We start from the raw sequence: 24204 nt of genomic DNA on the forward strand, positions 1-24204 counted from the left end.
TAATAGCTAACTGGAAAATTTAGGTACAAAAATAAGTACAATTCAAGGAACGAAGAGGTATTCATGTAGGACACAGTTCTGTGGGAGGGACAGATGAGAAAAACACTCACAGAAACTGAAATTAGGATGAAGACTCAATGATAGTCCTAGTCCAATTCAGTTTTTACATATAAAGATATAGAAGTCCAGGAAGGATGAATACCATGCTCAAGAACCTAGAATCAGCTAGTGGCAGAGCCAGATGTGTAATCTCAGTCCTATTCTAATACAGGGCTCTCTCCAATGTATCACATGGCCTTGAACTCTTCTGTGACAATGTCTACAAGATGAATTAGAAGGATTTCTATTTTCACATAGTCTACATCTATCAAACATAATTTCTTCATATTGAGGGATATCTATCTAATGTATATTTTAGAAAACAAAAAATTCTGCTTATATCTTTGGTTCACTAGGCCTCTAAAAGCGGTAAATGATTATTAAAGCTATAACTTTGGCTGCTAAAAGCTCGTTTTTATTCAATGAACAGAATTACTGTAACTTGTGCTGGCAAAGGGACCCGCCCACAGGACTTGGGTTTCAGGAGTACTGGTTTGTAAGAACGAGCTTTTCCCAGCCTAAAGTGTCCTTGTATGTCTTATAGATTATTTAGAAGTGAAAAACTAGAATAAAAAACAACTTTGTGAACTGTATCAAAGCACAAAAAGGGTAAATGTTAATTTTTATGGGGGCCCTGGAAGGTAAAAATGCCATTTATGATGACTAATTAAAAACAAAACAAAAAATTTAAAAAAACAACAAATCTATTTTTCAAAACTCAATATGTTACACTTCTTTCATTAACAAACTACATGATATGATGTAAAGCAAAACGTTACTTGTAAATAGGCAGGGAAAGTTTCTTCAAGCTTATTTTTCCTTTTTCGGTATCTCTTCTTTATTTTTTCAGTGTTTTCAGTAACAGAAACAGATTCATCAACTAGAGTATCTGGTAACTGCTCACTCCAGCCTGAAACAATAGTCACATTTATAAATATGTGGCATTTAAAATTTTCAGACAAATCCACCCAAAGTAATTTTATTGCTTACCAACATATAGACAGTTCCATATACATAAGCTTTTTCTTTTTTCTTCCAGTTTTGAGATATAATTGACATACAACACTATATATGTTTAAGGTGTACAGCATGAGTTGACAAACAAGCTTTTTCACAAAAAGATCTCTAAGTAAGTTTATTTGTAAATTTTTAAGTATCATAAAAATTTCATTTCATGTATATTTACTATCAGCATATGTTTCTTATTGACTCCTAATGAGTATTTCCTACTCACAAAGCAGAAACTTGTTTTTTTTAACAACATTTTGTTATAGATTAAAAAAATGAAAATACCCAACACTCTTACTTATGGGTAAATAGCTACTTACACGCTACATTAAAGGGAATTTAGCAGGTACAACCTTTTCGTAGAGTTTATTAAGACTACTCAACAAGTCTTTTTAAAAATGTGTGTCCTTAGGGGCCGGCCCGTGGCGTAGTGGTTAAGTGTGCGCGTTCCGCTGCTGGCGGCCTGGGTTCGGATCCCGGGCGCGCACCAACGCACCGCTTGTCAGGCCATGCTATGGTGGTGTCCCATATAAAGTAGAGGAAGATGGGCACAGATGTTAGCCCAGGGCCAGTCTTCCTCAGCAAAAAGAGGAGGATTGGCATGGGTGTTAGCTCAGAGCTGATTTTCCCCACCAAAAAAAAAAAAAAAAAAAAAGTGTGTCCTTCAATCCAGCAATTCCAAGTTTGGGGATTTATTGCAGATTAGGTATTTGTAGTACATACATATGGTGATAATAATATGACTATCCTCGAATATGCTCATAAATATGAGATGAACGCTCAACCTTAAAATCAATCAGAGAAACGGAAATAAAACAAAATTCTGGACTATGAAATTAGCAAAGAAACAAGTACACTACCTAAAGCAGGTAAGTGAGCAATCAAATGATACTCTCTAATACTTCTGAGAGCAAATGGCACATCCCTTCTGAAAATCAAGGTGGGCACTTCTGTTACCAGACTACACAGGTGGACTCACTCTTCTGAGAACAACTAATAGCGGATAAACATTTTTTAACAATCTTTTTATTTATTTATTTTATTTTATTATTATTTTTTTAAGATTTTATTTATTCATTTTTCCCCCCAAAGCCCCAGTAGATAGTTGTATGTCGTAGGTTCACATCCTTCTAGTTGCTGTACGTGGGACTCGGCCTCGGGTTGGACGGAGAAGTGGTGCCTTGGGGCGTGCCCGGGATCCGAACCCGGGCCGCCAGCATCAGAGCGCGCGCACCTAACCGCTAAGCCACGGAGCCGGCCCTTAACAATCTTTTTAAATGGACCAGTAATCTAGCCAGAAAATAAAGAACGCTCAAAGACCAAAAACTAAGGCAAAACAGAAATAAGCAAAGAAATAAATAAAGCTCTCTGAAATTTTGCTAAAATCCAGTGCCCTTGAAGTCCAGTTTTCAGAGCTTTATGAGCGATGGGGAATAGAAGACAAAGCTTAGGCCTCTCCCCTAGAGGGAGAGGTTAACCAGCGCCACTGTGTATAAAGGTGGAACCCTGAAGGACTCCACGCTGACGGCTGGTTTAACAAGAAAGACACCTGCCATTCCCCTCCATACATCCACACATCACTCGCCTATCCCTCCCCCTTTCCACCACCAACAGCAAAGAAAACTGCAGGGCAGAAATGCAAAACGTGAAAATCGTCACTGAGAGTTCATAAACTCAATACAGCCCTAATGAGTAAGAAATCTGAATTTATATAACATAGGTGGACCAAAAAACTTCAAGCTAAGAATTCAGCTTAAAGAAGTCCTGGGGTAGTAGCACCTCATTTTCCTGGCAGTAACAAATGCAAATATTCTCTGGAAGAACACACCTTCAATTCAGTCCTCAAAAAGTTGAGAGAACATTCTAAAGAATATGAGCTCACAATAAAAAAAATTTTTTTAAATATATATGTATCTATCTCATACAATAGGAGACAGGGCCAGGAGATAGAGTAAAATCAGAAGTGCAAAGGGTTTAGATAGTCTATATTCTAAATCAATTTAGATACATGAAAAATTAAAGATGACTGAAACTAGGAGTAAGCTGTCAAAAGAAACTACAATGTGTTAAAATATCAAAAAGGCAGTTTACAAAAGGAAAAAATGTATAATAAATTAAAAACTCAACAGATGACTTTGGATGATATAGATGAAGGAACAAAATACTGAACTAGAAGACAGAACTAAAATTATTTAGAGGACAGAATAGACAGAAAAGGAATACAAAAAATAGTTTCATTAAACATATCACATTTCTTAATTAAGGCTTATTATAGCCACATTAAGTCACGTTAGAAACTTCTTTAAAACCATTATGGTGCTTCTTTTTAAAAATGTGCCACCACTTCTAATTTTTATTAATTCACAGATCAAAATTCCATCCCACAGTAAAAGAGGAACTGTATTTAGAGCTGAAAACATCTCATTTTTCTTCACATCCTATATACAGCATTTAAAATACATAAAGCATACAGATCTTGACTATACTGACCACAAAGTCTTCATTAGAACCAATTCTTAAGCAATGGCTTATGCAATGATTTTACTTTCTTTGAAGCTCTGAGGAGGACAGAATATTAATTGAAATATGTATTTCTACATCTTTCTACAATCAAAATACAATTTTGTCAAAAACTGTTGGAGAACCCTGTCACTTTCAACTAAATAGTCTCAAAGTTTCCAATTTTATGCAAAGTAGCTAAGGCAGGCAAACAAAGGCCTTTTGTGACCAGAAAGAACCAGAAAAAACCTAAGTGATTCAGTCCCTAAACTGTTTAAAATATATTTAACACAGGAAAAAAAGTAACTTGTTAAAAAAAAAAATCAAAGGAATATAATCTATTGGATTTACATTATTTCCTTATCAAACTTAATTTCCATATTACAGGTATGAACTCTATAGGCACTCAAATCCTTTGACCAATAAGAAGCAAAAAGGTTGTAACTGTAGCATTACTCAGGATAGTTCTTTTCAAAGGAGATAACAAGATAAACGGGTTAAATCCAATAGTCAGTACATACCATCATCTCTGCTGGGTAACTGCTCAGAAACAGAGCCTGAGGAATCTTTTCTGATCACAGATCTTTTGGTTTTTCCTTGCCCAGTTCGACTTCTTTGCCGTACCATAAATCCACCAATACCTATCCAAAAAAAAACTGGGTAACCTCGTAAAAAACTAATTTACCCTATATTTCCACAGTAAGTAGGGCGAGATTGCTTAAATAGTGAGGCATTTCCCAAATTCAATATGGGCTAATTTAAACCAATAACCTCATTTTCATGCAAAATATACGAGTTTGGAAATAAACAAATTTATTACCAATTCAACAATTCTTTTTCAATAAGGCAAATAAAATTTGACAAGCAAGACACTTTTTCTCTCCACTCCTGAGGCAGAGAGAAAATAAAAGAATGTTGAATCAGTCATAGTATTAACTGGACTACAAATTTTAGGAGACACAAGAATCCTGTCATGTCACTTTCATGTTGTACATTCAATGGCACTCCCGTGTAAACAGTGAAATAAGTTTTAAAAAACATAAAAATATTAGAAAGTGAACGCTGAAAATTAAAAGAATTACAGAACTACACATCATGGGAAAACATATAAATGGCTTTGAAAGTCCAAGTACAAATAAACGGCAATCTAGTAAAGCATTTAATAAAATGGACAACATGTTGGAAAAGGTATTAAATAATGATTTCCTGGGAAATATTCAAATATTCAACCTAAGGAATCTGTCACCTAAAAAGCATATTCAGATAGTTCAGTTAATTTATTCATATAAGTTTTAGAGAATTGTTAAGAAGCTATATTCCATTCTGAGTATTTATTTATAATTGAAGTCCTTGACATTATATTTTTCTTAAATTAACTGAGTTTTGATTATATCAAAACGTTAGCTCAGGCACTATACCTGGTCTGTATGGTTTCCTTTTTCTCTTTTTGACACCCTCTGCTCCTTCTACTACTTTAGTTTCATCATCCACAGCTTCCCGTTCAGGACTAGATTCTGATTTTCCATCACAATCCATAAGTTCTCCTTCTGGAAAAAAGTAAATGTACAGATAAAACCAGAAAAACTTATCAAATACATAATTCCTATGTAATAGGAAATACAAAGCCAAGTGGCTGCTGAGCCATTCTAATCATGCATCCCAGTTGGTAGGGAAAGTATAGAAAGAGATGGAAAAGGCCCCAGAATGGTTATAGATCTCACGCTACTTAACGGATTGTTTTCAGTGAATGGAAGATAAGAATCAGGAAAGGGGAACATGAGAGAGGAAAGGGGAAAAGAGAGAGAGAGAGAGAGAGAGAGAGAAGGAGAGAGAGAAGGAGAGAGAGAAGGAGAGGGAGGGAGAGGGAGGGAGAGAGGGAGGGAGAGAGAGAGGGAGGGAGAGATAATCCATTATAGATTAGATAGATGACATAATCCATTATGTCATCAGGTCCAGGCTCCTAAAGCTGTCTCTCTAGCCTAGAACTCTCTTCTGAGCGCCAACTATAGCTGTAATTGGATATTACCTAGTTACTGAAAACTCTATACCTAAAATTGAACTAATTTAAGATAAACCTTGGGGCCGGCCCCACGGCACAGGCAGTTAAGTGCACGCGCTCCGCTGTGGGGGCCCGGGATTCGCCGGTTTGGATCCCGGGCGCACACCGATGCACCACTTGGCAAGCCATGCTGTGACGGCATCCCATATAAAGTGGAGGAAGATGGGTATGGATGTTAGCCCAGGGCTAGTCTTCCTCAGCAAAAAGAGGAGGATTGGCAGATGTTAGCTCAGGGCCAATCTTCCTCACACACAAAAAAAGATAAACCTTCTCCCTTTCCAGGTGTTACCTATCATCATTAAAAGACATGGAAATTACCCTGGAAAAGCCAGAATCCTGGGGGACAGCCTTGACAATTCCTAATCTCTTTTCTCCCACAATCACGACTCTTCACTATCTCTCAAAAGCATTTTATTTCTGTCTACTACCATCTTTTTTTTTTTTCTTTTTTTTCCCCAAAGCCCCAGTAGATAGTTGTACATCATAGTTGCACATCCTTCTAGTTGCTGTATGTGGGACGTCGCCTCAGCATGGCGGGAGAAGCGGTGCGTTGGTGTGCGACCGGGATCCGAACCCGGGCCACCAGTAGCGGAACGCGCGCACTTAACCGCCAAGCCACGGGGCCGGCCCTGTCTACTACCATCTTGTTCCAATCTTGACTTACTGCAATCCCCTCCTCCTATCTAGCTTCCCTGCTGCTAAGCCTGCCCTCCTCTCAAATCAGTTCTTTAAATTGCAGCCTAAATGATCTTTCTATAATATGTATCAATTTTCTGCCTAAAATCCTTTAATGTCTTCCCAGTGGCCTCAAAATGAAGTTCAAATTTTAAGCCCAATTATAACAACCTCTTGTAAACTCTCTGGCTTCATCTCACTCCACCCACCACGAGCCATATTCAGTGCCTTGAACACATCAAGTTCCTTCTTCCACTACCTCCCCAACCTCTGCCTGCCATCTACTCATCTTTCAGGATTTATTCTAACCATCACTTTCTCAGAGAATTCCTGATATTTAGACAAGGTTACATTCCACAGTTATTTGCTCCTGTACATTAGTATTATGCTTCATTTTAATTGGTTCGTTTAAAGTCTGTTTCCTTGATAGACTATATTTTCCTTGAAAACAGGTATTAAGACTCTGATTAACAGGTGCATCCTTAGCATGCTACCTAACAGGTATTCAATAAATATTTCACTGAATGAAGTAAACAATGAAATTAACCAATGTATACAAAAGCTCAGTTCTTAGAGAAAAACGCAATTTTAACACTATGGTAATCAAACCTTTCTAAGTTGTACATGCTTTACACTGTGCTATAGGAAAAAAAAGTTATCAAATACATTTATTTGTTAAGTCTTTTCTTCACTATTCTAAGTATTATATACAACATATTTCTGTAATACCACAGTCTATTTGTTTTTGATGATATTAGGTCAATGTTTGAGACCAATTCCATAACAATCTGATAACTACTCTCTATAGCTAAGACTAAGCCACAAAAACAAATATTTACTGAAACTTAGCAAGCACCAAAGATGATCAAATACCACTGTTTAGCTTAAAACAAACTCAGTGAAAAATAAATGAGAGGGAATTTTGGGTTAAGATGGTAGACTAAATTCATGTATCTAATTTCACTCTCCCAAAATTCTATTAAAAACACAGTGAAGCAATCTAGTTTTAAAAGATAAACCAACAAAGACAGAGAAAACAGGAAAGGAGGAAAGCCACAATTTTGGAAGGAGAAAGTAGAAAGATGAATAGCTGACTTGGCAAATGAAAATTCTCAGTTGAGAGCGGAAGGACCAAGAAAAAAAAATCCAGTTTATAACACAATCCTCAAAAGGCCGAGGAACTGGCAGAACTAGGTCCCTTTGGAAATAGGTTGAGGAAGCTAAAACAAAGAGAGACCTTCACTTCTATTAACCACAGAAGTCACACTCCCTAGGGTCTTCGTCCCGACTTCCCACACGGGGGGCTGCTGCTCTAACTCAGAGGACTCAGGACTCGTGGACGACCTCACACATGGGGGCTGCTGCTCTAACTCGGAGGACTCAGGACTCCTGGACAACCTCACACACTGGGGGCTGCTGCTCTAACTTGGAGGACTCAAGACTCCTCGACAACCTTGAACTGAACACTGGGGAAATGGACTGAAAACAGGATCACGTGACCACAGGCAGCCTAAATGCTGACCCTCTCACTCCCCTAGGGCCTTTCCACCCTGAGCTTCCAGAAAGCCAGCAGCTAAGTCTCTACTCTTGAAGCAGGAGACTTGAAAAGATTCTTCTGGTAAACCTGACCAGTCCAGGGGAAATGTCTAAAGATACTGACACTAGAGGATCCCCCAAATAGTGAACAGAGATCACAAAACCTTAGTCAACAAAGACCACCCACATACTTGAAGCTTTCCATCAAGTTTTTAGTCCTTCATTCTTCATTTTAAGAAAAAACGATTACTGCGCCGGCCCCGTGGCTTAGTGGTTAAGTGTGCGCGCTCCGCTACTGGCGGCCCGGGTCCGGATCCCGGGCGCGCACCAATGCACCGCTTCTCCGGCCATGCTGAGGCCGCGTCCCACGTACAGCAACTAGAAGGATATGCAGCTATGACATACAACTATCTACTGGGGCTTTGGGGGAAAAATAAATAAATAAAATTATTAAAAAAAAAATACAATCATCAATTTATTTATCCAATCATCACTGTTAGTTCCTCACTTTTAACCATGCATGGACAATCAAGTATTATCTGATGAAAAGTCTATAATATGAAAAATAGAGATCTGAAACCCCAAAAAGCAACTTGGCGTTAACAGACTATGTAGGAAGAGAAAACTCAAAAAATTAAAATCCTCTGAGAGGTAAGATAAAACACTCTTGAGGCAAGAACATGCTCAAGGATGCTACAAAAAGGAAAATTCAAAGGGAGGAAAGAAAGTTCTTGGAAATTAATATATAATATTTGAAAAGCAAAACAAAACTGAAAAGCAGTAGAGGGGTAGGAAGACAAAATAAGGAAATTTACTTTAGAGTAAAGCAAAAAGACATGAGCTAGAAAGGAGAGAAAAGACAGGGAGAACCAACTGAGTAGGTTTCATATCTGAACAGCAGGAGTCTAGAAAAAGAAGAGGGGAAACTGAGGGGAAGAATCATCAATGATGGATTTAAAGAACATTTGCTGGCACTGAAGGATTGCTGGCACTGAAGGAAATGAGAGGGCAGACTGAAAGGGACCACACAGCGCCTGACAAAATAAAGAAAAAATATCCAAAATAGATTAAAATAGACATATCTCCATAAAATTTCAGAACACTGAGGACAAAAAATTTCCTAAAATCCTAACAGCTTCCAGACAAAACATATGTCACATACAAAGAATCAAGTTCTCTGTATACTACAAACTAAAAGATAATGGATCAACGACTTCAAAATGCTGAAGGAAAATTTAATTCCAACCCGGAAAAGATCAATCAGGTAGGAGGATAAAATAAAAACATTTTCAGAAGTATACAAGCCCTAAAATTTACCTTCCATACGTGCTCTCTCAGGAAACAACAGAAGATATGTTCCACCACAATGAGGGAGAAACAAGAAAGAGAAATATATGAAATCATAGGAAACACATGCCAACACAAGAGAGAAGAGATGTTGATCTTCAGAATGATGGTGAAGAAGGAATTCCAAAATTAATCACCTTGAATGATTTGTGGCCTAAGACAGCACTAGATCTGGTACATAAGACCCCCTTTCCCTCCAAACACAGCACACAGGGGCAGTGAAAGCCAATGGAGCCACATTTATTGATGAGACTGGTAGTGATACCAGTGAGCCTACATGTGGAGATAAATAGTATAAAGTGGCTCAAACATGACTAGTGTCACTGAAATCTAAGGTCTCTTTTAACCAATATCTTAACAATGGCATTCTGATTCCCACAGACTGCAATGAAGGAAAACACTCCATATTTCCCAAATGTGAGAAATTCTCCCATAAATACATACTGGTCTATAGATAACCTCTGGAAGGTCATAAGAAAAGAGTGACTCTTGCTGGGAAGGGGAACTAGATGGCTGGGAGTGATACTAACTTCACTGTTTACACTTTGAACCCTTTGCATTTTTTATATCATGCACAAACATTACCTACTGAAAAACCTCCCCTACCTACCAAAAATAGTTACAAATGCACACACCCTTTGATTTAGCAAGGAATGCATCTTGCAGGGCCACCATTATAAATACCAGGTTATTCACTGTAGATAGTAAAAGACTGAAAAAAAATCGAAGGTCTATCAATAGGGGAACTGTACAAAGGAATATGAAAAATGAGGCCGTGAAAAGTGAAAAACAGTATAAAGGCAAAGAAAAGAACAGTAAGACAAAAGCAATGAAAAAATATACCCATTTGCTTGTATCTGAATAAAACACCTCTGGAAAGATATACAAGAATGGATGCCTCTCAAGAAGTGAACCGGCATGAGGACAGGGGAGAGGGGAACACTTTTCACTGTTTACCCTTATTCCTTTCCAATTTTAAATGATGTGAATGTATTACTTGTCCAAAAATCAAATTTAAAAAGTTGAGGGAATTAGCACTAACATTACAGGAGGTAATAACCTATCCACCTGGCTGCTTCCACGTGGCTTACCTTCCCCCCATCCCTATTGTAAGTAATACCGTTCTGGCTCCACTCTATCTGCCCAGCCCCTCTGCCTGCCAGAGACTAAGTGTTCTCCTACGCCACACCTCCTGTGCTGGGGCGGCAACAGAGAGGGAAAGGACTGTGCTCCCACTCGGGAGACACACAGAGTGTTTCTGTTTTCTTCAGGTTTGGGATTTTTTGTACTAACAGGATATATCCAGATCCCAGTAGGTGAATTAGAAGAAGTCTGATTTTATTGCACAAAGAATCTGTTTCTGATATGCTAAGGTGATTGTTTATGACTTATTTTCCTAAAGAAATATTTATCAGAAGAGTTAAAAATCAACAAAAAAAACATGGGTATTGTTGCAATATTTCAGGAGTCTCACAAGTTCATTTGGACTTTGTAGACTCCTGTGGAATCTAACATTGTGTATGTATTATGTGTATAACATAATATATAATATTACTTCTATGGGGATTTACCTTCTGACAGCCTCAATTGGGAAACAGCACAGCTGAAAAAATATCTACCATTTCTCATACTGCTGTTCTAAAGAACAACAGTCACAAGGAAAACCTCAGGTCTTTTTGTTGTTTTATTTTGTATTAAAGGGTTCTATAATCTTATACTAGGGGAATTAATGTGTACTATCAAGAAACTTTTCCAATTTTGTGAAACGCAGCATTTCCCAGATTTAAGTGACTATGGAACCATTTTTCAGACATTTTCTAATCTCTTCAGAAACTAGAATTCTTCACTGTACTCTGGCTGATGCTAATCTGATCAATTCCTCCTAGATATACAGACTACTTCTTCACAAGCCCCACACAAAACTTCAAAATCAGATTTTCTGTTCAACAGTATTTAAACATCAGTTATGCATGAGCATCAGAAAGCTTTTCTTCCAACCACACAGACCCAAAACCACACTACTACAAAAGAAACGTGAGATAAATTGATAAAATTTCAGGAATACACAAAAGATGGATCCATTCTAAGCCATGATTATCTCTCACTTGGACTACTGCAATAGCCTCCTAACTGATCTACCTGCCACAACTCTTGGGCCTAACAGTCTATTCACATCACAGCAGAGTGTTCCTTTTAAAATATAAATAAGACTATGCCATTCGTCTCTTCAGAAACCTCCAATGACTTCCCATTCCAGTCACAGTAAATGCAAATTCCTTAAGCATCACATTATGGTCCTGCGTGATCTATCAAGTCACCCCTCCTCTCCTTACATCTCTCGTCTCATCTCCTTCCATTATCCCCTTGCTCACTCTGCTGGACATGTTGTCTTCACAACATTCCTCAAACATGCAAGGCACACTCCCACCTAGGGCCTCTGGATTTCTCACTGTCTGAGATGCTCTTCCCTCAGATATCAAGTGGCTCTCTCACTGAACTCTAAATTGAAAGTCTGCTCAGATGCTACTCTCAGTTCATCTGATCCCTCACAGCAGTATGCACTCCCAACTCCTCTTACTCTAGCTCTATTTTTTCCATAGCACTTGCCCAACACATTATAATTAACCTACTATGTTTTAATTATATTTTATTATTTTCATGTTATTTTTATTATATTTTACTATAATATTCTATTTTAATAGTCTATTCTTCTAACATTAAAATGTAAGTTCCATGAGCAGAGAATTTTATCTGCTTTGTTCACTGAAATGACTTCCAACGTCTGGCACACACTAGGCATTCAATAAATACTGCTGAATGACAAGATGTGATGGAACAAAAATAATTATTACCTTATTTCTGAATCAGCTGAAAAGAAATAACTGCCTTAAAAATAAAAAAGCCTATGGTGATCTTCTTCAGAGATAAGCAAAAATATAACACATCAAATTGAATACTACTAAAACTATTTTGTCATCTCAAGAGTTCAGCTACAAAACCCTTGATATTTATTCTGATCAAGAAAATGTCTACAAATGGTTTATGATGAACATTTGTGAATATAAATTTATACTTAAAGATTAATGATGGTTTTTCCATTTCTAAAATGCATGATCTGAGTTCTATTTTAACTTAACCATGGCAGCCAAGCTTACAGCATCTGAGAAGATTTATTATGCTATCTAGCAAACTAGAGTTAAGCCCTCTGAATTTTCCCATCTGTGATCCTCAAAGATATGGGGCTCCTGGAGATTTCTGTAACACAAGCCTGTTCTAAAAGGATATATGAAAGGAAGACAACCTGAAAAGATAAGGTCCAAGAAGACCACTCGCTTAGAAAGGACAAGTGTCACATCAAGGGTTATCTCTACGTCAATAGAATTTACCTCAGATAAATCACACATTATTTAAAAGCTATTTGAAATGCTTTAATTCTTGCAAACATTTTCTATGGAAAATAAATTAGTATTACCTCGACTATCATCCATTTCACCATCCCTTGAATGCTCTGATTGGATGTCTGGAGGGGTCTGAAGGACAGCCACACTATTCTGATTTATAATCTTCAATTTCAACTTTGGTTTTGACCGTTTTCTTCTTGGAACTGTAACTGTGAGGCTCTGTAACTGAGTCATCCCTGATTCGGTCAAACACACACCATCCTGGGTGTAGGTCTTGGGTGGATCTAAAATTACAATATCCCAAGGATACAAATTACAACTCTCACTTTAAATTTGATTGATAAGTTGATTATTGTTCCAAAATACCCATGTTATGGGAATGTAACTTCTATAAAGCAATTATCTCTGAAATGCACAAATAATTAACTTAACAGTACTCAGTCAAAACTAAGAATAACTGGCCAAACTTCCTTGGCAGAAAGGTGGCAAGTTTTGAAAAAATGGTCTTCCTGGCATTTATATTTTCACCTAGTGATACGAAGATTTAGAAAGAAAGCGCCGAAGCTAAAAGCAATGCTTCAATTACTCGACTACGAGCCTTTTCCTGGAGTATCCTTTCAGAATAAAAGGTGAGGATCAACTTATATGATAAACAAGAATACTCCAGAGGCCCATCTGGAAATTAAATATCAACATAATCACTTACAGGGAGAGGTAGTAAATAAATAGAAATCCTGCAAATTTTTAAATGTACAAAATTGCTGTTCATTAGAACAATTTCTGTACTATCCTAACGTTTCTGTATCAGAGGATAACAAATAGAAGCAGGCAAAAGAATGATAGTTAATCTAATTAATATGATTAATAAGAGTATCACTGGGGCTGGCCCAGTGGCATAGTGGTTAAGTTCACACGCTCCACTTCGGTAGCCTTGGGTTCAAGGATTCAGATCCCAGGTGTGGACCTACACACTACTCATCAAGCCATGCTGTGGCGGCAGCCCACATACAAAACAGAGGAAGACAGGGACAGATGTTAGCTCAGGGCCAATCTTCCTCACCAAAATAAATAAATAAGACTATCATTATTAATCACCATTCCAGGCTTATGTGTTACAGAAAAAATAGGAAGAGACTGAATTAATTCTAAAGGAATGTTTGCTAACTAGGCCTTCTTTCCTGCTAACTGATAATTAAGCACAGTAATATATCAACGAAACCAAAGCAAGTATGGAGTTAATGGTTATTTTAAGAGCGGTTATTTTCATTGCCAATTTGCTGAGATTCATAGGAATACTGTCTCACTAAAACTGCATAAGGTGAACATTTTATATATCAATTATAGAAATGATTACCAACATTAGGGAATTTAGACTGAACACCTATATGATTAAGGCAGGTTTCATGTAACATGTGGCAAGTCAGTTATATAAAAAATTAAGCATTTACATGCTTTTTCTAAAGAACAGTCAAATAAAGCATTTTCAATTTTACCTAGCTCTTTCACTTTTGTGACAATCTGTGCTACAAGTGAAGATTCACAGCAGTCTGAGGAAGGCACTAAAATGAAAAAAAAAATTCATGTAATTTTTTGAGAAAAGGTAAAGTGTATTTAAAAACTTACATACGATTAAAATTTCTATTTATGTACCCATTTTACTGAAATAAATGCTTAAACACTAGAGTTGAAACAACAAGGAGAAGTGGTGAAGGAAATACACATAAGGGAGGAAAAACTGGTCAAGATAAAGAACTGGATTTCTACATATTGCTAATAACTAAGATTATGAGTCTTGAAAGCAAAATTACATTATATATAAAATATATGCTTAATTTACTTTCTTTATGTAGGTAAATTGCTTTAGTATATTAAGTTGGGATAATAAGAGTTAATTTCTAAAAATAACTTATTTTTCAGAAAATATTTGTCCAAATAATAGTTTCACTAAAAGAAAAAAACATCAGAGTTAAGCCCACTCACTGGTTACGGTCAGCAAGGCCCCGTGAGTGTAGAAGACAGACTCTGTTTAAATTGTTTTCTTACCATTTGACGTAGGCATATAGGGTCTGCACATGCTACAATCAAAACCAATGTCTGCTACATTTTCCACTTCCTCTTCAGTATTTAAGTTTTGACAAACTGCATGCATCCATCTAAAAAGACCATATTTGTACATTTAAAAAAAAAAAAAGAAAGAAATATCCTGAGTATGGTTTCCTTTTACAGACTACAACAGAGCTGACAGTCTCCCAATCAGAGCCCTAATCCTCGCATGCTCCTCCTATCTGGGCCCTTTCACCCTTTCTCCTAGCCAGTCCTGTTCACCCACACAAGGTTTTACAGCTGAGAAGGAAAGGAAAAGGAATGAGAACAAGTACTAGGAAGGAAGCAAAAGCACATTACATGAGGAAGATGGGATAATCATGTTACGATCACATACTGAATATTTCAGAGACAGCAAGGAAGCCAGTCAAGGCAAGCAGAAAGGAATTCAGAAGAGTGCAAACAGTGTGGGAGGGACGTGCTCCATGTAATGCGTCTACTGTGGAGCAGACACAGCTCATGTGAGGGATGGCGAATGGTAAGTGGGAAATAAAAGGAGTTATCCTGCCTTAGAACAAAGAACTGGTAGGCAGAGTCCTGAGAATCCGGTACTACTGATGAAATACTACTACCCTACTAATATTACATGTGTACTGTGCTGAACTGTGACAAGAGCACAATAATATACCACTGAAATGAAAGAAAACAGTCTTGATTTTGAAGCTGCACATATACTACTTGGGGAGAGCAGGAGCTGGCATCTGATACCTGGATATTCAGTATCTAGAGCTTGAAGAAAAAGTGGTTGAAGGAACACAGAATGTGTGAGATCCTTTGTAGAATCTAATTAAAAGATTCAGAAATTTTCCATAGAAAAACACATATACACAGGCAATAATTCTGCATCTAATTTCAAGGGATTCATAAAACCTCAAAAAGCCCCAAGTTAAAAATCTTTAGTCTGGAATTGAGAATTCAAAACAGAAAATTTCCATAAATTTCTAGCTGACTAAAAATCTGGAAAGCAAAAAGTCTTGTTTCTTAAATTTAAGATGGAAGAAAGCCATTTTCCAATTTCCTTTTGCTACATTTAAGAGAGAAAAGTTTGCAAAAGATGAAAAAAACAGCACAATACCTATCACATTGTCTACATTGCAGAATAAGATCTTCTTCTCTATAGTTTCGATAGCAGACCGGGCAGGAAGATAAGCTTGCACAGGGAGCACACTGTGTGTAATTGTTTTGCCATTCACATCTTAGACCTGCAGATGTTGCTCCACAGTGTCTGCACCAAACACACCTGAAATCCAATACCCCCCACAAGTCTCAATTTTATTTACTTAGTTATTTAGTTACTGTAATTCAAGAAGCTACACATGAACAGAACAGGGGAAAATTATTTAACGCATACTTGAAAATTTTTCTGATTAGTGATATCCATCATAGTAAACATGTATTATGCAATTAAGCAGATGTGGCTAATTTTTAAAAACTAAAATAATGTGGGGAAGTTCTGAACTTGAAAGACTAACAAGGGAAACGTAAATCCTAGAGTACCATTTGCACTTCCAGCCTCCTTTGGGAACTGTCTGCAATGGAGGGTCTAGGCAGTAGGTGTGATAACTTATGTCACAATCATCACACAGCAGGAGTCTTCCTGGGTCAGTCGCCTTCCCACAGGCCTCACACACAGTGCACTCAAGACACCTCCAACCTTTGCTAAGAACCACTTTAGTGATCTGTAAAAGAAACAACCAATCCATGTGATTTATACATTAACCTACACCTCATTTTGCATGATCAAATATACCATATAAATGAATATGGCGTTTTTGTACCTAGTAGCAGAAGAGAGGCAAGCAACCAACACTTACTGAGCACCAACAGTGGCCCAATACTGGAGTGGGCACATCCATATACTTTTAGGAGTCCACTTATTAGACAGAATAATGGAAAGTGGTACATATTTTAATGCCTTTTTTAAGTCCACATAACTACCCTGTGCTATAAATTTTATGTGCACTTTACAGACGTAGTGACTGGATTTTAAAGAAATCAAGTAAACTGCCCCATTATTGTTAACATAGGATTTGAAAATGTACTGACATAGTTTCCACCTACGACATTTTATGAATCATGCTTCTGAAACTTGTGCACACTGCATAGGGACTTGTTTATTAAAATTAATATAAAAATGCAAAAAAATTAAAGTAAAATAGGAGTTCCCAAGGATATTTTATGGTCTTGGAGGATTTTAGGCTACGAAACTAGAACTTTTGAAGTTCACATTTACTCCCTGTTTATTCTCCTCTGCCTCAAGAGTCTAAGTTAGTAGGAAAGTTTAAGAATCGCTATACTTCTGATTAAATTCCTCAAAGCAGACACAAAATGTAATATTAAGAATTTGGAACCAACTTAAAGATCTCAAAAGACTAGGGACTACAGATAGAAAGGACCACAAAGTGTCTGTGTTAGAATGAAACAGTAAGCAATCATGATACAGAACAAAAATTCAGACCATGAGGAATAAGAAAGTCTAAAAGTCTAAAAGAGAGGAAAATAAAAGAGTTAAGTCAAGGAACAACTATCAAAATGGCTTCAAACCTTCAACTCTGCATGCTCAAGTAGAGTAACAGTTTCCAGTTCTACAGGAAAATATTTGTCAAGGTACCATTCTTAGCCTAGCTAAGCAAGCAGTTAAATGTGAAAGTAGAACACCTTTTAGACATAGAAGGACTCAAAATTCAGCTCCCAAATACCCCTTTCTAATGAAGTTACCTGGAGATATGAGGAACAAAATGAGGGTGTATACCAAGAAAAAGGAAGACATGGGATCCAGGAAACAATGAACCCAACAAAAGACATCAGCCCAGACAAGTTTAAGGATGAGAGCTGAGCAACAGACCTAGAAGCTACTGGCACAGACTAGAAGAGGGAAAGGAGAGTGCAGGAAGGGGTAGGATGCTTCCCAGAAACCAGGTACTTGCCAAAATAATCTGACATGATCGTGCTTCTACAATAGGTAAAAACAAATAACAACAAAACCTAATGGAGAATCATGAATCACTGTTTCCTTCTTGCTATTAAAAACTCCATGAAAAACAAAAACAAGTCGTAGTACACTATTCAGACCTCCAGTGAACATTTACTGAGTCATAACCACTACTACTTATTAACTAAATGTAGTAAAACAAATGTATTGGGAGGATGCTGGGAGAAGGCAGGGGGCATTATTTTGAGAGCTAACTCAGCATTTATTTATTCACAGCAGAAAGTCAACAAAATCTAACATAGATAAAGCAGTAGCACTAGCACATTATTTAGAGCTATAGAGTTAACTACAAGAAGCAGGACCTAAAAGGATCAAAAGTGGCTGGCTGTAGGGAAGAGGACTCAGATATAGAGGCAGAGTAAGACAAGACAGGGGTCAGTCAGTCATATAAAGCTTTTATAGCCATTTGATTTTTAAGCATGTACATATATTACTTTGATTAGCCTACTGATTCTTTTAAATTAGCCTTAGATTATCAAGTTATATTATTCACCCAAATGGAAGAGAGCCTAGGGTAGGAAGAGCAGGGTGGCTTAGAGCAATAGCCAGCAAACTTCTTCTGTAAAGGGTCAGATAGTAAATATTCTAGACTTTGCAGGGCATTTGGTCTGTTGAATTACACAACTGTGCCATTGTAGTATTACACTCACTGTAGATATGTAAACAAAAGAGCATGGCAGCGTTCCAACAAGAGTTCATTTACAAAAACAGGCAATAGGCTAGACAGATTTGGCCTGTGTGCTGTAGTTTACCAATCCTTGGCTTAGAAGAAAAGTAAAATGAAGATAAAGTGGGAGACAGATCCAAGGTGTTTAGTGATAGAAATTTTTTTTAATATATCTCCACTCCTACTAAGTTTTCCTATTTCACAGATACCTATCCTGTGGTTCTTTACAGCCCAAATCTCAAGTTACTCAGTTTATATACACTCTTAAACACACTACACTCTGGTCACTATGCCTGTCACCATTGAAACTGCTCAAGTCAGTCAGTCGAGACCCCCTTACCCCCAAATCTAATTGACATGTTAGTGTTTGTGTTACGTGACTTCTCTGCAGTACTTCAACATTTGAACAATTTTTCCCTCTTTGAAATTCCCTCTTAGTATATATTTCAGGGCTCTACTATCAACTCTTTTTTCTCTACTAAACTGCTTTAGTCTTTATTTTCAAGAGCTCTTTCAAGTAAGGTATTACTCAGGGTTCTATCCACGGTACCAAGTCTAAAGTTCTAATAAAATCTATAATGAAAATCTGCTTCAACCATGATGGAGTAACTGGGATGAGATCTTTTCCCATCATAAAATACTAGAAAACTGAGCAAAATGTATGAAACACTTGTTTTCAGATATTGTACAACAGGCAGCACAGGACTGTGGTTTCTGAGAGGAGGGAAACAAGTGAGGTGAGTCCTGTGATATTCGGCCTGCAGATATTTTCCAGAATGCTGCCCAGGGAGGGAGAACCCCAGCAGAGCACAGTGGTCTCCCTGAGGTCAGGACACGTGGTGGAGTTCAGGGAGGCTGAGGTAGCTGGAATCTGCAGGACAGAGGACTAGAAAGGGTGCGGCAGTAAAGACTAAGAGCTCCAGAAATCTACAAAGGACTTCCCTGAAGTCTTTGGCTGAACACCAAGTGGCACATCTAGGAGGCCAAACAAAGACCCACAACCCGGGCAAAGAAGAGCTACTGGGAATTCGTAAATTGAACACTTATCAGAGCTCACACAATGCTGGAAGACATTTGAATCTCAACCAGTCAGGCTGAAAAGGCACTGGTGAAGGAGGGCGGGGCCGGGGGGATTCAGTAGAGATCTCATAAAGGCCGGGCCTCAAGTATAGGATTAAACTAGTGCTACAACAATGTGGTCTGGGGAGCCCCAGCAGGTTTTCGAGGTTAAAACTATTTTCATAATAATACTAAGATGTTATTGGTCTTTTTCACTTAAATTCACTCACAGTGATGTTTTGCAAAGGCTACCTGATATATAAAACATCATTACATTGACATCATACAAGCTGTGTTTACATATTTCTGTTTTAAAATATCCTCAGTTTTAATTTCTAAAATGGTAAATATTTAATAATTATTATCCTCATAAACAAAAACTCTACGGGATCCTCAATAATGTTTCAGAGTGTTTAGGTTTAAGAATAAAAAGTCAGAGAATAGCCACCTCAGAGTGAAGCCTCCAGAAAGCTTAAAAAGAAGCTTCAAAAGGTTCAAATTATCCACAAATAACTATCTGCCAAACAAAAACTCAATACTTTCTAAAGGAACAACATCTAGACTCCCAAGAATATACTATCACAATGCACAACGTCCACACTCAAAAATTAGCAGATTAAAAAAAAAAAGAAATGGCAGGAAAACCTATTCTAATGAGGAGAAAGACTGATTAGTATGAGAAATGTCAGAGACGATAGACTTAGCAGACAATTATAAATATACATAAGGACTTGAAAGGAAAAAACATAATGAAGAAAAAATTTAAAACTAAATTTAAATTTAAAGTTAAAACAAGACAACTATAAACAATAAAATGAAACTGAGACTAAAAAAGACAACTATCTGAATTAAAAATCCACTGGGTAGGCTTAAAAATAGCTTAGATACTTCATAATAATAGCGAGTTGGGGAATGTAATGGAAACTATACAAACTGAAGCCCAGAGAGAAAAACAACTGAAAAAAAAAAAAAAATCAACGCAGTGATCAGGGGACAACATCATGTAATTTTGCTCACACACGACCGAGATGGGGTGGGGGGTGGGGGCAGAAAAACATTTCAATAATGGCTAAAACTGCTCCAAAATTGATTAAAAGTATCAACCCACAGATGCAAAAAGCCGAACAGAAAATGTCCTTTTTTATAGGGTCAAGGTTGAGAAGAGTGAATGTGGGGAGAGACCAGGGTGGGCTAATGAATTTTTTCCTAAGTACTCTAGTTGTTCTCAACTTTTATAATCAATAGAAAGAATGCATCAACTAAACCTTGTGCCTTAGCAAATAATAGTATAAAGTATCCTTTAAATTAAATGCATACATTTTTATGTTTTACTTTCTCAAGACAGAAGCAGGATAATTACTCCAATTTAAGACGACAGATTCATAGGAGTTAATTTCTTGAGGTAACACACAAAAGGCAATATTTAAAGTCCTTAAATATGGTCATATATGTATAATAATCCTCACAAACAATACTTGATTAATTATAAGAACTGGAAGCAGCATGTACTACTCAAATCAAATCAAAATTCAATACATTCTTGCTAACTCATTTAAACAAATGTATTTACCTTAATACTGACACAGTATGGATGGTAACACTGACCACACTGAGAACAGGCAAGTAATCTTCCCTCTGCTCCTTGGCCAAAACTGCCACAAACTACACACATATCCTGAAATTAAGAATACATGAATATATTTTAAATTGGAGACTAAGATAAGAATATACTCATTTTATAATTCTTAAAAAATACCTTCTTGGCTAATAAAGCTCTAGAGCTAACTATTAGATGACTTCTGTGCATACGGGATAAAGTAGAAATGAACAAGGAATTCAAAAGTGGAAGATAATAATTTAGTTCAAACCTGATGCAAAGTGAACTTGTCACTGCTAGAAAACAACACAACGGTATTGTGCATAGAGTTTTCTTCTTCATCCTTATTTGATGAAAGATCTGCAGCAGACACCTATAAAAAGGAAAATACACAAAATGTGAAGTTATATTTTTCACTTGTATTATACGTCCTAACTGGAAAGCTTGAGAAGATTCATATTCCAAATACAACTTTTGCCAGGGTCTAAGACTAACGATTCCAAATTAGATTATTATTGCCAAGATACTCCCATAAAAATGTATAAGTCATGACATTTTTTATTCACCTAACTGTTTCTTCATAGCTACAAGTCCCACAGGTCAGGAAGCAATGAGAAAATATAAACCTGCCTTTAGTAAAACTTGATTACCCAGAAATTCTAGTCAAGAAACTGTGTGTGTGTGTGGGTATATATGCGTAGATATGCATACATATACATACATTTACACGTATCAATCACTCTATTTAGTGACTCTTAAAACTTGCTAGGGCAAATTGAGATATGCTATAAGTATAAAATACACACCAGATTTCAAAGACTTAGTACCAAACAAAAAAGAATGTGAATACAGCTCATAAATAACCATGTATCTTTTATACATTACACGTTAAAATGGTAATATTTTGGATATATTGAATCAAAAGACATACTACATTAAAATTAAATTTCACCTGTTCCTCTTTCCCTTTTTTAATGTAGCTACCAGGAAGTTTTAGATTGGATATGTGATTCACATTTTATTTCTTTTAGACAGCACTGCTTTAGAATATTATTATTTTGAATAACTTATCAAAATTTCAGTATTAGCCAAAGGATTATCAACCATAGATGTTCATTTCTGGACGTGGTTAAATCTGACCAAATCACCTAAGTACGCACTGGTTTATTAATAATTATTTCCAGAGTGCTTATCATGAAAAAAGCTCTGAATTAGATGCTAAAAAAGAAAACAAGGAGGCCAACGCCAAAATTATAAAATACGATCCTCTTCCCTTAAAAAGCTTACAATCTAGCCTGGAAGAACAAAGACGAAACATAACAGGTTACGGTCAAAATATAAAGTAAAATAATTATTGTTTTTGAGGAATGACTGAAATGATAACTAAACAGAAGCAATATATTAAAGGAATAATATTTTTCAATATAAATAAGTTCAATGCAGTTTTAGTGGACAGTACTACTGTTTCATGATAAGTCAACAATGAGAATAATTTACAGTAATAAAAAGCCTAAAGACTACAAGAGAAAACTGTAAGCAACCTAAATAGTCATCACTAGGGAACAACTAAAACTACGGCAAATCCAAACTTTGGAAAATTATGCAGCATGTAGAAAATAGCAAGGTAGAAATTTCTATGAATTTCCATGCAAAATATCACCAAGCTACATTGTTGAGAGGAAAAATAAGCTGGGGAATAATGTCTGAGGTAGAGCAGTATGGTATAAAAACATACAAAGCAACTATATGTAGTCTACTGACATATTTATAATAAGTTGAATCATAAGAAATTGCTGTTTTGCAGGTTAAAAATGGTTGAATGTTGGCAATTTCATATGGATCAACCTAATATGTAAAGACACCAAACTGTTAAAAGGGAGAAAATCAGGACTGAAGGGGTAGTGGTGGTAGAGAAAATTTTGATCCACCTATGTTTTAATTTTTTTATTAGAAGAAATGTATTCATATATTATATGTGTATCTCAAAATTAGCTTTTTAAGATTTTAGAAAGTCAAACAAGATGATTCATAAAAGCAAAATGGTCATTCCATCAGGAATAATTAAGTACCTGATATCAAAACCAAAGACATTGTAAGAAAATAAGACTATAGCCCAATGTCCCTCATAAATACAGACATAAAAAGTCTAAAATTTTTAGCAAATTGAATCCAACAATATGTAAAAAAGATAAAACATCATCACCAAGTAGAGTTTATCCCAGGAATGCAAGAATCCTTTTGCATACAAAAAAGCTCATCAATCTAAAAATTCACCATATCAACGAACAAGCCATATGATCACCTCTATAAATACAGAAAAAGCATTTGACAAAATCCAGTGTCTACTCCTGATTAAAAGAAAAAAAATCTCAGCAAATTATGAATAGAAAGGAGCTTCCTCAAACTGATTTAGGATGTCTATTAAAAAAACAAAACTCAACTAAGTTAACACCATACTTAATGACGAAAGACTAAATGCTTTCTCTCCAAGATCAAAACAAGTTATTTGACCTCATCACTTCCAGCCAACACTGTACTGAAGGTTACAGCAATGCAATACAGAATAAAAGTGAAAGCCTCCAGATTGAAAAGAAAGCATAAAACTTTATTTGCAGACAAGATGATCATATACGTAGAAAATCCAATGGATTCTACAAATAAGAAACTAGAAGTAATAAGGGAGTTTAGTAAGGTTGTAGGATACAAAATCAATACACAAAAATGAATAGTATTTTATTTATTTATTTATTTATTTATTTATTTATTTATTTATTTATTTATTTATTTATTTATTTTTCTGTGAGGAAGATCAGCCCTGAGCTAACATCCATGCTAATCCTCCTCTTTTTTTTTGCTGAGGAAGACCGGCTCTGAGCTAATACCTATTGCCAGTCCTCCTCCTTTTTTTTTTTTTCCCCAAAGCCCCAGTAGATAGTTGTATGTCATAGTTGCACATCCTTCTAGTTGCTGTATGTGGGACGCGGCCTCAGCATGGCCGGAGAAGCGGTGTGTCAGTACACGCCCGGGATCCGAACCAGGGCCGCCAGTAGCGGAGTGCTCACACTTAACCACTAAGCCACGGGGCCAGGCGAGTAGTATTTTAGATACTAGCAACCAACAACCACAATCTGAAATTAAGACAACACTACCATTTACAATAGC

At 36.6% G+C, this 24204-nt stretch overlaps 1 protein-coding gene across 13 annotated transcripts in view; it reads right to left on the reverse strand.

Moving 5' to 3' along the window:
- Window positions 1-24204, reverse strand: part of KMT2C (lysine methyltransferase 2C) — a 277698-nt gene that overhangs the window by 69454 nt on the left and 184040 nt on the right. For all 13 annotated transcript variants that reach the window (XM_087433406.1, XM_087433446.1, XM_087433401.1 and 10 more), the window contains 10 exons: window positions 21314-21415; window positions 21016-21120; window positions 16225-16406; window positions 15803-15967; window positions 14668-14777; window positions 14118-14183; window positions 12696-12908; window positions 5025-5153; window positions 4128-4247; window positions 879-1009 (listed from right to left, as the gene is read on the reverse strand). In XM_087433406.1, coding sequence (XP_087289532.1) covers window positions 879-1009; window positions 4128-4247; window positions 5025-5153; window positions 12696-12908; window positions 14118-14183; window positions 14668-14777; window positions 15803-15967; window positions 16225-16406; window positions 21016-21120; window positions 21314-21415 — 1323 coding nt within the window. The remainder of the gene's footprint in view (window positions 1-878; window positions 1010-4127; window positions 4248-5024; window positions 5154-12695; window positions 12909-14117; window positions 14184-14667; window positions 14778-15802; window positions 15968-16224; window positions 16407-21015; window positions 21121-21313; window positions 21416-24204) is intronic.

Source organism: Ceratotherium simum, chromosome 1, assembly GCF_057802395.1.
Source record: "Ceratotherium simum simum isolate JZ-2026a chromosome 1, ASM5780239v1, whole genome shotgun sequence".
NCBI lineage: Eukaryota > Metazoa > Chordata > Mammalia > Perissodactyla > Rhinocerotidae > Ceratotherium > Ceratotherium simum.